The sequence below is a fragment of the Lynx rufus genome, unplaced genomic scaffold (genome assembly GCF_022079265.1).
Source record: "Lynx rufus isolate CCGP_SWC_20201006 ecotype Redwood Valley unplaced genomic scaffold, mLynRuf1.p SCAF_4, whole genome shotgun sequence".
Classification (NCBI taxonomy): Eukaryota; Metazoa; Chordata; class Mammalia; order Carnivora; family Felidae; genus Lynx; species Lynx rufus.
In genome coordinates, this window is record NW_025814856.1 from 13,357,982 (window position 1) to 13,370,790 (window position 12,809).

The 12,809-nt window shown below is 55.0% G+C and overlaps 1 protein-coding gene across 2 annotated transcripts in view; it reads left to right on the forward strand.

Annotated features, from left to right (window-relative positions):
- The first annotated feature begins 248 nt into the window (after window positions 1–248).
- CRTC1 (CREB regulated transcription coactivator 1) overlaps window positions 249–12,809 on the forward strand; it is a 71,092-nt gene continuing 58,531 nt past the window's right edge. For both annotated transcript variants that reach the window (XM_047096063.1, XM_047096064.1), the window contains exon 1: window positions 249–374. In XM_047096063.1, coding sequence (XP_046952019.1) covers window positions 249–374 — 126 coding nt within the window. The remainder of the gene's footprint in view (window positions 375–12,809) is intronic.

Sequence of the window (12,809 nt, forward strand, 5' to 3'; positions counted from 1 at the left end):
GCACTCCCCCCCCCCGCCCCGCCTCCTCTGTTGGACACGAACGCGCCGGAGGGGCGTGCGCATGCGCTCTCGCCCCCGCGCCGCGCGCTACTTCCATGCGCCTGCGCCGCACTCACGACCGCTAAGGCGCCTGCGCACTGCCCGCCGCCCGCGGGCCCAGCCGGCGCTTGCGCGGTGCCACTGGCGAGTGTGTGGGGGGGGGGTGAGGAGGTGGAGGAGGAGGAGGAGGAGGAGGTGGCGGCGAGAAGATGGCGACTTCGAACAATCCGCGGAAATTCAGCGAGAAGATCGCGCTGCACAACCAGAAGCAGGCAGAGGAGACGGCGGCCTTCGAGGAGGTCATGAAGGACCTGAGCCTGACGCGGGCCGCGCGGGTAAGGGGGCTGCCCGCGTCGACCCTTCGGGGCCGGGAAGGGAGGGAGGGGGCGCGTGTCCGGCGTGTGCACGGGGCGGGGGGCGCGCGCCGCGGGGGCGGGGCGCGCGCCGTGGGGCGGGGCTTGGCACAGCCGGAGGGTACAGGTGTCCCTACGCCCCGGGCATCGTGGGCGGGACAGGTGCCCCCACATCACCGATACCTGAAAGGGTGCAGGTGCCCCCACATCTATGCTACCTGGAGGATGGGCTAGGTGTCACTACATCATTATTATCTGGAGGGGACAGGGGCCTCCACATCATTACTATCTGGAGGGAATAGGTGCCACCACATCATTGTTACCTGAGGAGGGACAGGTGTCCCTACATCCTTGCTACCTGAGGGGGACAGGTGCCTCCACATCACTGCTACCTAGGGGAGGCAGGAGGACACTGAGGTGTATGAACTGGGCGCTGCTTGCACGCATCATTGTTACCTGGGGAGGGGGATACATGCTCCCGCATCGTTGGTACCTGGTGTGGGACCAGTGCCCCCACATCATTGCCGCCTGAGGGGAACAGCTGCCCCGACATCATTGCTATCTGAAGGGACAGGTGTCTCTGCATCTTTGTCACCTGTGCCTTCACTCCCTGGGTGTTGGAGGAAGGACAGGTATATCCCCATTCGCAGACTTGAGGTGGGATCGGTACCTCTCTCTTTTGGGTTACCCGAGGGAAAGTTTTGTTGGCGTCCTCTCCTGTGGGGACCTGAGGGTGGTCAGGAAGGCAGATTGTCCTCCATTCTAGAGCTTGGAGTGGAGACAGCTACCCCTTCCCCGTGTAGCCCATATGGTGGGGACCAGGTTGTGTTCCTCCCACTGAGACAAGAGACAGCTGGCCGTGGATGGCTCCTGGCCTGTCAGGACCAGGGTGGAGGGACAGTTCTTCCTCAGGTTGATGGGTGTGTTTGGCACGCAGGGGCAGACCAGGTTACTAACCTCACCTGGGAAGCCACTGCGGGCCCTGAGCAGGGTGGGAGCTGGAGGTCTGTCTTTTCTCCTGGGCCCGTTTCTCCGGCCCAATGACTGCACTGAGGTGCCAGTCTCCTCGGGCCTCAGTATCCTCTTTTGTCAAGGGTGCCTAGCAAGTCCTTCCTTCTGGTTCAAGGAGGAGGGCACGCTTCGCACAGGTGACAGTAACTCTCTGCTGCTTCCTGCAGAGGGGTGGGACCCTCCCCCTGTCCTGCACCCTGGGGCCTTGGGGAGGGTGTGGATGGGAGCTGCAGACCCCTATATAGCCGGTGTCCGGATTTGGCCTCTGATCTGACTGTCCCAGGCAGACATACCTCTGTGACATGAGCCTCAGTCTCTGATTCTTCAGGTGCAACTTTCGGGTCACGTTATTTACTAGTTAGTTGCTTGTTTGTCTGTGAGGTCGTGACTGTGTGGGCTATAGAATGTGAATCTCTATTTCTGTGTATTTGTTTGGCACCTATTGATGGGGTGCCCACCATTGACCGGGTACTGCCTGTTCCTGCTCCAGCCACTTGTGCTTTTGCTTAGGATGTCGAAGAAGAGATAATTGGTGAATGAATGAATGAATGAATGAATGAAGTAAAGCAAGCAAGCAAGCAAGCTTGCGCCTCGAGTGTCCCCATAACTCAGGGCTTCTGAGGGCAGGAATGTCTACTTCGTCGTGTCTCCAGCATGTAGCATGTGTTCGCATTCAGCTGTACGTAGTGTGGCAGGAAGAAGAAGGGGGTCACACAAGGCTGATGTCTGTCTTCATGATTGGAGGTCTGGGTTCTGTGTCGGGGTTGGAAATGTATTATTGTTGTTAAAAAGGTGTCTTTAAGATAACAGCTTTATTGATTCGTGTACTATATAATTTACTTGTTGGAAGCGTAAAAATCAGTGTTTTTTAGTGTATTTACAGAGTTGTGCAACCATCACCGGTGGCGAATTCCAGAACATTTTCATCACCCTCAAAAGAATTCCCATCCCCACCAGCAGTCACTCCCCATTCCTCTCTCCCCCAGCCCCCCATTTTTCTCTCCCCCAGCCCCTGGCAACCACCAGTCTGCTTTCTGTCTCTATGAATCTGCCTGTTCTGGACATTTCATATACATGGGATCATATGACACGTGGTCTTTTGTGTCTGGCTTTTTTCACTCAGCACGATAATTTCAAGGGTCATGCACATTGTAGCATATTATCAAAAAAACTTCATTGCTTTTAATGGCTGAGTAATACTCCATTGACTAGGAGGGCCACATTTATTTTTCTGTCATCTATTGATGGATTTAGAAGAGATTTTTAAGATACGTGGATAGGAGTTCTCTCGGTCCTGGGAACCATTTCTGTCTCCCACCTCCCTCTCTGTTGTCTTCTTTTACATTGGGAGTTGGGTATGAGCCCTGGGTGGAGGTGAGCTTACACTGGATTTTGTGAGACAGAGCAATGTTCTGTACTGGGGGCAACTCTGTCCCTCAGGGACATTGGGCAATGTCTGGAGACATTTGGGTCGTGTCGTCTGGGGGAGGAGGTGCTACTGGCATCTAGTAGGTAAAGAAGGGATGCCGTTCAGCACCTCAAAATTCATGGATGTCCCCCACCACAGAGAGTGATCCAGCCCCAAATGTCAGCAGTGCTTAGGCTAAAAATCCTTCAGTTTGGAGGAAAGGTTGAATGAGCAGGGGTGCAACCTTTGCACCTGGGCAGATAGAGTTCAAAGCTCTCTACCCACCTGTATGGCTGTGCCATTTTGGACAGGCTCATGGCTTTTCCCACACCTGGGGCCAGGATGAGCAAAGTCTGTCCAACCCCGTTTGGCCATTGCATGTGATGAGTGGCGTATCTGCGGTGCCTGGTGCAGGTGAAGTGAACACACCTGATTCAGGCACCCCCTCTGCCCGCCCGTGGCTGCAGCCTTCCACACCGCCTTCCCTTGTGATAGATGCTGAAGTTTCACCTCTACATGTGAACAGGCGGCACATGGCCAGTTTGGTACCTGCTCCTTCCCGTGAATTCTTTGACAGCATGTCCACTCTTGGAATGAGCAGGGCTACTTAAGTTCCCATGTGTCAGCCTACAGTCCTTGGTGATGGTAGGCATGTCAGTATCGTGTGAAAGCAGGCATGCAGCCTTTTTGTATAAATCCATGCTGTCTCACCTCACCCGGGGACAGGGACCCCGAGGACCAGATTTGGTATTGGCATGGGGTGTGATGTCAGGGAGACCACTTTGAAATCGCAGGGTAGAGGGGTGGATGCATGAGTATTCCATTCTTGTCCTCAGACTTGGGGCGGCCCGAGGTGCAGGGAGGGCGGTGGTGCTCTGCTGTGTGACTTTGGGCAGGTCTCTTAACCTCTCTGGGCCTCAGAATCCTGACCTGTAAAGTTGCAGCGGCACATTTCAGGGACTGTTCAGGGACTATCTCGGGTGCTGGGGAGCCGGCAGCATACGAGGCATGTGAGGGCCATGCTCTTGGGGGAGCGAGTGTGGTTTTAGGGGGGATAGGAGAATCCCTGCAAATGAACAAGACATATGTTCTTGGAGAGAGGCAACAGAGTGATGTGCTAGTACTGGCGAGGGTGGGGGGCTGACATCCTCGTGGTGAGATGGAGCCCCTCACACTGGGGAAGAGTTCCCCAGGTGGGGGACAGGCAGGTGCAGAGGCCCTCAAGTGGGAAGGGCTTGGTGAGGTTGAGAGAACACATGAGAAGGCTGTGAGGCTGGCATGTAGGGAGAACAAGAGTCGAGGTGAGGTCGGAGTGGCTTGTCCAGCCCTGGATTTCACCAAGGGAGGGGCCCTGGGAGGGTTTGTGATGGTGAATGGCGAGCCTTTGCGTATTGAGGTGCAATTCCCGGTGCATTCAGTTTACTCCCTTAAAGCGTACTATTCAGGGGTTTGGGGTATGTTCACAGAGTTGTGCAGCCATCGCCAGTCAACTTGGGAACATTTCCATCACTCCAGCAGGAAACCCCATGCCCCCTCCCCCAGCCCCTGGCAACCACTAATCTGCTTTCTGTCTCTATGGATTTGTGTGTTCTGGACTTTTTATGTAAATGGAATCGCACAAGGTGTGGCCTTTTGTGTCTGGCTTCTTTGACTCTGCACGATGTTTTCAAGGTTCATCCACATTGTCGTGTGTTTCAGTGCTTCATTCCTTTTATAAAAATTGTGGTAAAATACACGGGCCATAAAATTTACCACCTTCACCCTTTTTGTGCATACAGCTCAGCGGCATTAAGTACATCCACCATGTTGGGCCTGTGCGTCGTTTCCTTTTTAAGGCTGAATAATACTCCATTTTGTGGCTCCGCTCCTTTCCATATATCCATTCATCCATCAAGGGACATTTGGGTTGTTTCCGCCTTTTGGCCGTTGTGAGTATCGCTGTCGCGGACATACGCGCCCAGGAGCTTGCGTGGCTATGGGTCTTCTCCCTTGAGTGTGTATTAAGGAACGGAGGTGCTTGGCCGAAGAGTAACTAGGTGTTAGGCTGAAGAGTACTCCCCGCTTCACCATTCGAGGACTCTTCGTGTCTCACAAAGATGGCTGTGAGCTGAACGGGCAAGGGCAGGCAGCTGGTGAGAGGCTGCTTAAGCACCTACGTCGGGGACTGGGCAGAGGTGACTTGAGCAAGGAGGTGTCTGTGGCAGTGACCAGGATCGGTGGCTTTTGGTGATATTTCGGCAACAGAGCCGTCTGAATGTGCGGGTAGATCTCGTGGCGGGAGCCAGGGGAAGGAACGGGGTGTGTCACCTGCCTGCCCGGGACTCAGGACACAGCAGGCTCTGCGTGTGACTGATCACTGAGCATCCCAGGGAGCAGCACCTGGGCCAGAGAGAGCCCACACGCCAAGCAGTCCGTGGCGGCCCAGCCAGGGCTGCCGGTTATGGCTGCACCGAAGGAGGGTGTTCTCCTGGCCCTACCCTGTTATGGGGGTGGCTCTGCACAGGCTGGAGGAAAACGGGTCCCTGGGCGGCAGGCATCGCGCAGCGGTGGCTCGGGTTAGCTGAGCGTGAAGGCCGCCCCCGGTCCTGGCCCCAGTCCTGGCTTTGGCACTGTTTGCCTCTGTGCCGGCTGCTTCAAGTGTCTGGTGCCATCTGCAGCCTCAACACACACGCACGCAGGACTCCCCGAGCTGCTCTGTTTGAGAGGATGGAGTGAGCCATCTCCCGCCCCCAGAAAGCCCCAGCAGTCTCCTGCTCTCCAGGTTGTGAGCTGCACACTGAGTTGAACAGGATAGGGGCCTCTAAAACGATTTGCCCACGTCCTGCCCCCCAGAACCTGTGGCTGTGGCCTTATTTGGAAAAGACGTAGATGAAATCAGGGTAAGGAACTCGAGATGAGATCATACTGGATTTAGGGTGGTCCTAAATCTAGTGACTGGTGTTTTCATAAGAGGAGAACACACAGGCGCATACGGGAGAAGGCCATGTGATGACGGAGGCAGAGCCGGGAGTGCTGCACCCGTGAGCCGAGGATGCCTGGAGCCCCCAGGAGCTGGAAGAGACCAAGGAAGATCCTCCCCTAGAGCCTCCGGAAGGAATGCGACCCTGCTGACACTTAGATTTCAGACGTGTGGTCTCCAGAACTGTGAGGGAATAAAGTCCTCTTGTTTTACACTTCTCAGTTTGTGGTCGTTTGTGACGGCGGCCCCAGGTCACTCTCTCCCCTGGCTAAGGCAGAGTCTGGGTGCCTTGTTGAAACCACCTTGGGACAGTGGGCCTGGGGGCTGTCTGCAGATGCACACATCTGTCCTTCTCTGGCCCACTGGCACAGGCCGTGTGGCCTAGAGCGCACCCTTCATTCGTCTGTCATCAGGAACTGGAGACCCACAGTCCGTTGCTGGCCCCCAGGCCAGTGGTGACTGAACCAGAGGGATAATACCAGGAGCAAGGCCCGGGGGGCGAGATGAGTATTTGGGGTTGTATCCTAAGGCAGTGGGTAGAGTTTGCCCTCTGCACCCTTGGTTCCTGATCCCTGCCTGGCACCATGTGGCCTTTACTCAGTCCCTGATCCTTGATGCTCAGTCCCCCTCAGAGAGGAGGTGTCGTCTTCCCCATTGTGCAGATGGGGAAACTGAGGCCCAGAGTGGTGTCCTAGCTGGGAAGTAGAGTTGCTGCTCAGCCCTGAGACAATCGCACAGAACGTGTCCAAAACAAGGAATTAAAACCATAAACTAGAACCTTCTATCGCTTGCCAGAGCATGCTTGGTCCCACTTGGGTCTTGGCTTCTCTGAGATGTGATTGTTTCTGCAGCCAAACCCACGTTCCTCTGGCGGCTTAGACCCGGGAATACATGTTTTCTGTCATTAACTATTGTTGTTACAGAAGTGGTGGCTCTGGGGTGCGTCACATGGCCCTTTGTGTGTGACCCATGGCTCTTCTCCCTATGAAAGTCATTTCCTAGATCAGGCTGGGAGCTGCAGTCTCCACAGCCTGCAAGAGACCAGCTTCTAAGTTGTCATTTGAAAGGAGGGAGCCCCAGCCTTGTTTCCAGGCTTTCCATGCGTACTTCCCACAGGTGACTGTTGAGTGTCCCCAACTAGCCTGAGGTCCTGGTCAGAGAACCCTTCCCAGAGCTCATGTCCGGTCCCAGACACCCCTGGTTCCATGCACACTACAGGTCCAGAAAGTCCTCCTGGATTCCCCGGAACAGGTGGACCCTACCACAGCACCCTGTCACCACCTGCCACCACCTGCTGAATCAATACACATGGCAGTTCCGCTCCTGAGCATGTGCCCGCACAGTGAAAATGGGCTTAAGCAAACACTTGCTGGGCAAGAGGAGTGTGTGACCGGCTGAGGGACAGGATGAGAGCTGAGGGCTTAGTCCCGAAGATACCTGCTCACTTCCTTGACTGACTCATGATTAGAAATCTGTGTTTTGTGGCTTCCCAGCACCCAGCAGCAAACATAAAATCAAAACAACTTTCTCCAAGGAGTCCAGCCCTCCCTTTGTTGACCCTGTCAACACCTGGGGAAAGTAGATATAATCAGTTTTCTTCTATTTAACGTAGAATGGTAGTGGGGACCCGCTGAATTGATTTTTTAACCTGCCGATCCAGGGATCAGTAAGCTGCGCTTGTTTTTGTAAATAAAGTTTTATTAGAACACGACCACGCCCATTCGTTTATGTCTCATCTGTGGCAGAGTTGAGTCATTTTGACGGAGACCACCTGGTCTGCAGAGGCGACAATATGTACTGTCTGGCGCTTTGTAGAAGGAGTTTGTGGGCCCCAGGACAATGGGTTTGTCCTGCGCAGTTTGAGACCTGCTGACTTAGAGCAACAGGGAAGGTTGGGAAGATGGTGGGCAGTTGTTCTCTCACTTTCCGGGGCCCCTGAACCACCTTGGAGATGAAGGATGCAAACTCCTGGACTCCTCCCAGATTCTGCTTCTGAAGATCCACTGTGGGAGCCTGAATTCTGAGTGGGGACCTGAAGACCTTGTCGTGAAGGCCTTTCCAAGAGGCCTGTGCACTGCGGTCACCAGGGCTGTGCCAAGCAGAGGGAGAGGGCCAGCCTTGGTCAGGGGTGTGAACCAGCTGTCTGGCGGTAGGTTGGTGGCACGGTGGTATTTGTTGGTCCGTAGAGCCAAGGAAGGTGTTCCACTGTCACTGTTCCTAAAGCTGGCCAGGGGTACAGTGCAAAGTGACTCCTGTCCTTGCAGTGGGCCTTCTGGTCCTGGTTGGAATTAATTAGATTTCTCTGGGTCAGAGCTGGGCCATTGCAGGTGTTGTGGGAGGCTAAGTGTCAGCCCTTTTCTGCTGCTTTCTGTGTTGGGGGCTTTCTGGTTTCTGGTGCTGGGGGCTTTCTGTTTCTGCAGGCTCAGCGGTTAGGATTCAGAGTACTTGGTGCTAGGGAGTTTTTTCAAATGGGACCCTCTGGAAAATGCCGTGGTGATGTCAGGGGTGGGATGTGGCCTGGAAGCATCAAAGATGCGTGGTGCTCACCCCATCCATTTCTGCCTCCAGGGGCATTTGGCAGCATCTGGGGATGTTTTTGGTTGTCAGGACTTAGAGCCGGAGGATGCTATGCTATTGGTATCTGGTGGGTGGAGGGGGGATGCTGCTCAACACCCTGCAGTGCCCTGACAGCCCCACCCCACCTGTGGTGCCCCCCCAACCCCGACAGCCCCTTCCCAGAGGATAATCTGGCTCCAGGTGTCTGCGGTGCTAAGGCTGAGCAACCCTGCTATTGCAGCCCTCGATATGCTGGGGTTGTGCGGGCGCAGAAGGGCTGGGTGGAGCCCCGGTTCCGTGAGATACGAGCGTCAAGCCTGGCAACAGGTAACAACACCCCCGGGCAGCGATGGTATCCTCCCTAGTTTCTAGAGGGGGAGACTGAGGCTTGGAGAATGTCACAGAGCATTAGAAACAGGTGAGTTGGGGTTCGATCCGAGTTGGACTAACCCAGTGTCCTGTATGTTTTCTTTCTTTTCACGCTGCTCTGGGAGTTTGCCAGCCGGTCAGGGTGGAGCAGAGCCTTCCGGGCTCCTAGAACCCTGTGCTCTAGGAGCATAGACTTTCATGGGCAGAGCAGCGGCGAGGGAGGTGGGGCAGGTGGTGGAGAGCCCTGGGCCAGACCCTGCATGTGGGCCATGGGGAGCCATGGAAGGTTCCAGCAGGATGACAACATAAGTGACATGAAGATGCAGGGAGTGGCAGGAGCCAGACTTGCTAGAGCCCACGTGTGTATGGCCAGTGGGTTGTTGCAGTAACCCACGAGAAAGAGCTGCTGCTTTTCCTGTTGCAGATATGAGAAACTGGTGGGAGAGGTGATATGGCTCACTGTGTGTGGAGGGGCCAGGTTTGAACCCATGCCTGATTCTGGGGCTCATGTTTTTCTTAACGTAGGCATAGAGGGACCCTTTTGTATGCTGGACTTTAGTTCATATCCATCTGTTGAGGATCATGAAGGTTGTCCGTGGGTTTTTGCAAACCAGACATTCATCACATTTGTCCCCATGCATGCACGCACCAGGTGTGGCCTCACCTGTGTGTCCTTACCTGTGTGTCCTTGTGCTCCATAGCAGGGAGGGGGTAATGCAGCAGCTTAGGGTGGGCCATGGTGAGGACAAAGGGAGGGCTGATTTGGGACATGTAGGGGGTAATAGTGACAGAGTTAATCAGGAGGTCAGAGGAAGGAGGGCAAGGTGGGGCTCACTGTGATGGGGGAACCACAGAGAACCAGGGGTGGGGGTGGGAGAGTCCTATTTTGCTTTGGAGCTCATGGGATGGAATGGCCCCCTGTTTCTGGCTGGGGTGTCTCTGACCCCCTCTCCTTCCTCCTGCTACCACATCCAGCCCAATGCCAGAGGTGGGTGCCCAGCCCCGGCTGGGCGTAGCCATGGTGCTGCCGGTCGGATGGGGGTCCAGGTGCACAAACAAGGAAGCCACTGCCTGCCTCACGGGCCAAGGACATAGAGAGAGTCAATATTTATTATTTGCCAAATGGAAACAAAGTACAGAAAATGTGGGGGGATTCTGTAGCACCTGGTGCCAAGCCCAGGGCCATGGCTGCTAGGCTTCTCCTTGCTTCCTTCTGGGTGAGCTTAGATCCGGGTGAGTTTCCTCTGTGCTCTACTTCCTCTCTGTGAAGCAGAGGTCACGGTGGTCTCTGGTCACTCTGTGGTCAGATTTAGGTTAATGCACGTAAGGCATCCAGAATCGGGCCAGCACATAGATGCTCACTGCGTGGTCGCTGCTGCTGAGCTCCTGGAGGTGTGTGCACAGTGAACGCATGGCGGCGCTCAGTGGGCACTTTTCAGGCGGCGGGTGTTCAGCAGGCACACTGTGTGTACTTAGCAGGTGCTCAGCAGGTACCTGGCAGCAGGCACATAGTGGACTCTTGGTGGGCACGCCACAGACACTCAGCAGGCATTTAGCATGCACACAATAAGTACTTAAGCATTCAGCAGGCACACAGTATGTGTTCAGCAAGCATTCAGCAGGAATTCAGCAGGCACACAGGATATGCTCAGCAGATACTCAGCAGGCATGTAGTGGGCATTCAGCAGGTGCTAAGCAGACACTGGACTGTGACTTCCTTGAGGGCAGGCCTGTCTCCAGTTCATTCTGGAATTGCCTAGGTGCAAGCGTCCTTTAAAAGGGCCAACTTCCCACCACGCAGTCAGGCTTACCCCCCCTTTTTTTTTTTTTTTTTTAACATTTTATTTATTTTTGAGACAGAGAGAGACAGAGCATGAACGGGGGAGGGGCAGAGAGAGAGGGAGACACAGAATCAGAAACAGGCTCCAGGCTCTGAGCCATCAGCCCAGAGCCCGACGCGGGGCTCGAACTCACGGACCGCGAGATCGTGACCTGGCTGAAGTCGGACGCTTAACCGACTGCGCCACCCAGGCGCCCCAAGCTTACCCCCCTTAAATACCAAGAATGTGTTGTGTATTCCTGTTATCAATCTGGAACACATAGCATGGTGCCGAGGGGCCAAGGACCCAGGTGGGAACATGGTGGTCTTTCTGGAGCTTCAGTCTGCCTGAACAACTTCAGGGAGAAGGTTTGAGTATTGACCATGCGTGGTGTATTATGGGATGGACTGCAGACGTATGTGGGCTTGGGGCCAGTGGGCCTGGGGCAGCATGATGCCCTGGGAAACAGCATTAAGAAGTGTCTAGGTTGCCCAGTGAGGTCTCTCTGCAGTGGCCAGTTTGGACTGGAAGGTCCATTGCTCCAGTCAGTATGTATTGAGCACCTACCTGGTGTTGTGTTGTGGGGATGCCTTGCTGAACAAGTCACTGGAAACAGTGGCCAGCTGGTCCCCAGCCCTGAGGTCATGGCTCTAAGAGAGTGAAATGGGGTGGGCACCCTTTGGGGGAGGCAATGTTTGAACTGAGCCCGGGGGATGAGGACGAGCCATGGGAATGGAGACCCTGAAGCTTGTCATAGAGGGGAATCCTGACCTGATCGAGCTCAGGGAATGCTACCTTGTGGGCCCTGGTCAGGGTCTGGTAGTGGGGTGCTCTAGGAAGGTTTTAAGCAGGGCTGTGATGTGAGATGTAGGTTTAGCAAAGATTCCTCTGACTGCCATATGAGGGGTTGCAGGGACATGAGAGGAGACTGGGGCAGGAGTCTCCTCCCTCCACGCACGCCCCCTGCCCCCCAGAGGTCATGGGTGCTAGATTCATTACAAACCAGGACTTGCTGACTTGGCACATGTTCTTTCAGCTAAGAATCAGGAATCTGATTCCCCAGGCAGATGATGAGGTGGGGGGGGAGGGTATATTAAATAGCCTTGACTTTGTGCTCTGGTGGCCCCTGTACTGAGGAAAGGCATTTTTGCAAGAGACCCGGAGTCCTAATTTCATACGTAAATTCCTCTTTCTCTGTGGTCCCAGCTTGACACCCCACTGGTCATGGGAGCTTCAACCCAAAGCTGGGGTGTGGCATTCTGTCCAGAGAGGTGAGTCTCTGCCTGGAAGGACAGACTTCCTGAGTCAGCTAGTGGACCAGCACTCATTCCCAGATACAGCCTAAATGCTCCATGGTCTCTCCCTCATTGCCTAGGGCTCCCTGTCCAGGGGTGGAGCCCCTTGAGAACTTTTGCAGCCTGCCTTCCCTGCTGCTGGGCTTGCAGGGAAGCTCTCCGCCACACCTTTTTTTCCCTTAAAAAAAAAAAATCATTTATGTCTCAAAACTGATGAAAATTGAAAACAGAAAACCTAAAGCACTTCCTGTTTCTTCCGTGCATCTGACACGGCTCACCTGGGCGCAGGAGGGGTGGGGGGGGCGGGGGGGTGACTGCCAGCTGGTCATTTGCCTGGAAATCTCTGGGAGGAAGTGTCGGCCCAGCCAGGCAGAGTGCCTGGGGCTAGCTCTGCAGGGCCAGCCAGTCCTCGGACCCGAGGGCTGGGGACATGGGGCAGCAGAGCATGTCTCGCAAAGGGGTCACTGTGTCCACGCCCAGCCTGGCTAAAAAGCTTTTCTCAGTAAGTTCAGTGTTTCTCAAGTAACTGAACCTGCTGCCCTCTTCTATGGGTCCTTTTGCACCTGTGAGCATCGTGCTTTCTCCATTCCTTCTGTCCTCCCAGGCAGGCGGGGTTTGATAGCTGTAATTAGGACGGGAGCGGCTCATTAAATCATCACGGAATCAATGCACAGCCCCGGGAGTGATTTGTAGGCCCGGCAGCCTCAGTCTTTGCCTGCAGGTGGCAAGGAGATGCTAATTCCCTCACCGCTGGCTCAGCACTTGCAGAGGGAGGAGCCCTGAGGGTCCATAACAGGGCCCTGCTGGGGACCACTTGTGTCCCCCGCTATCACCCCAGCGACTAGCCAAGTGGCTCTCTGTGGCTCAAGCCCTGCCTCTGCTGGCTTCCCTCAAATGACTCCACTTCTCGGTGTCTCAGTTTCCCATCTGTACAGTTGTACAGATTAGGACATAGCTCTGTGCCTGACTGGCATCAGGGTGCCCCGTGGGACAGCTGTG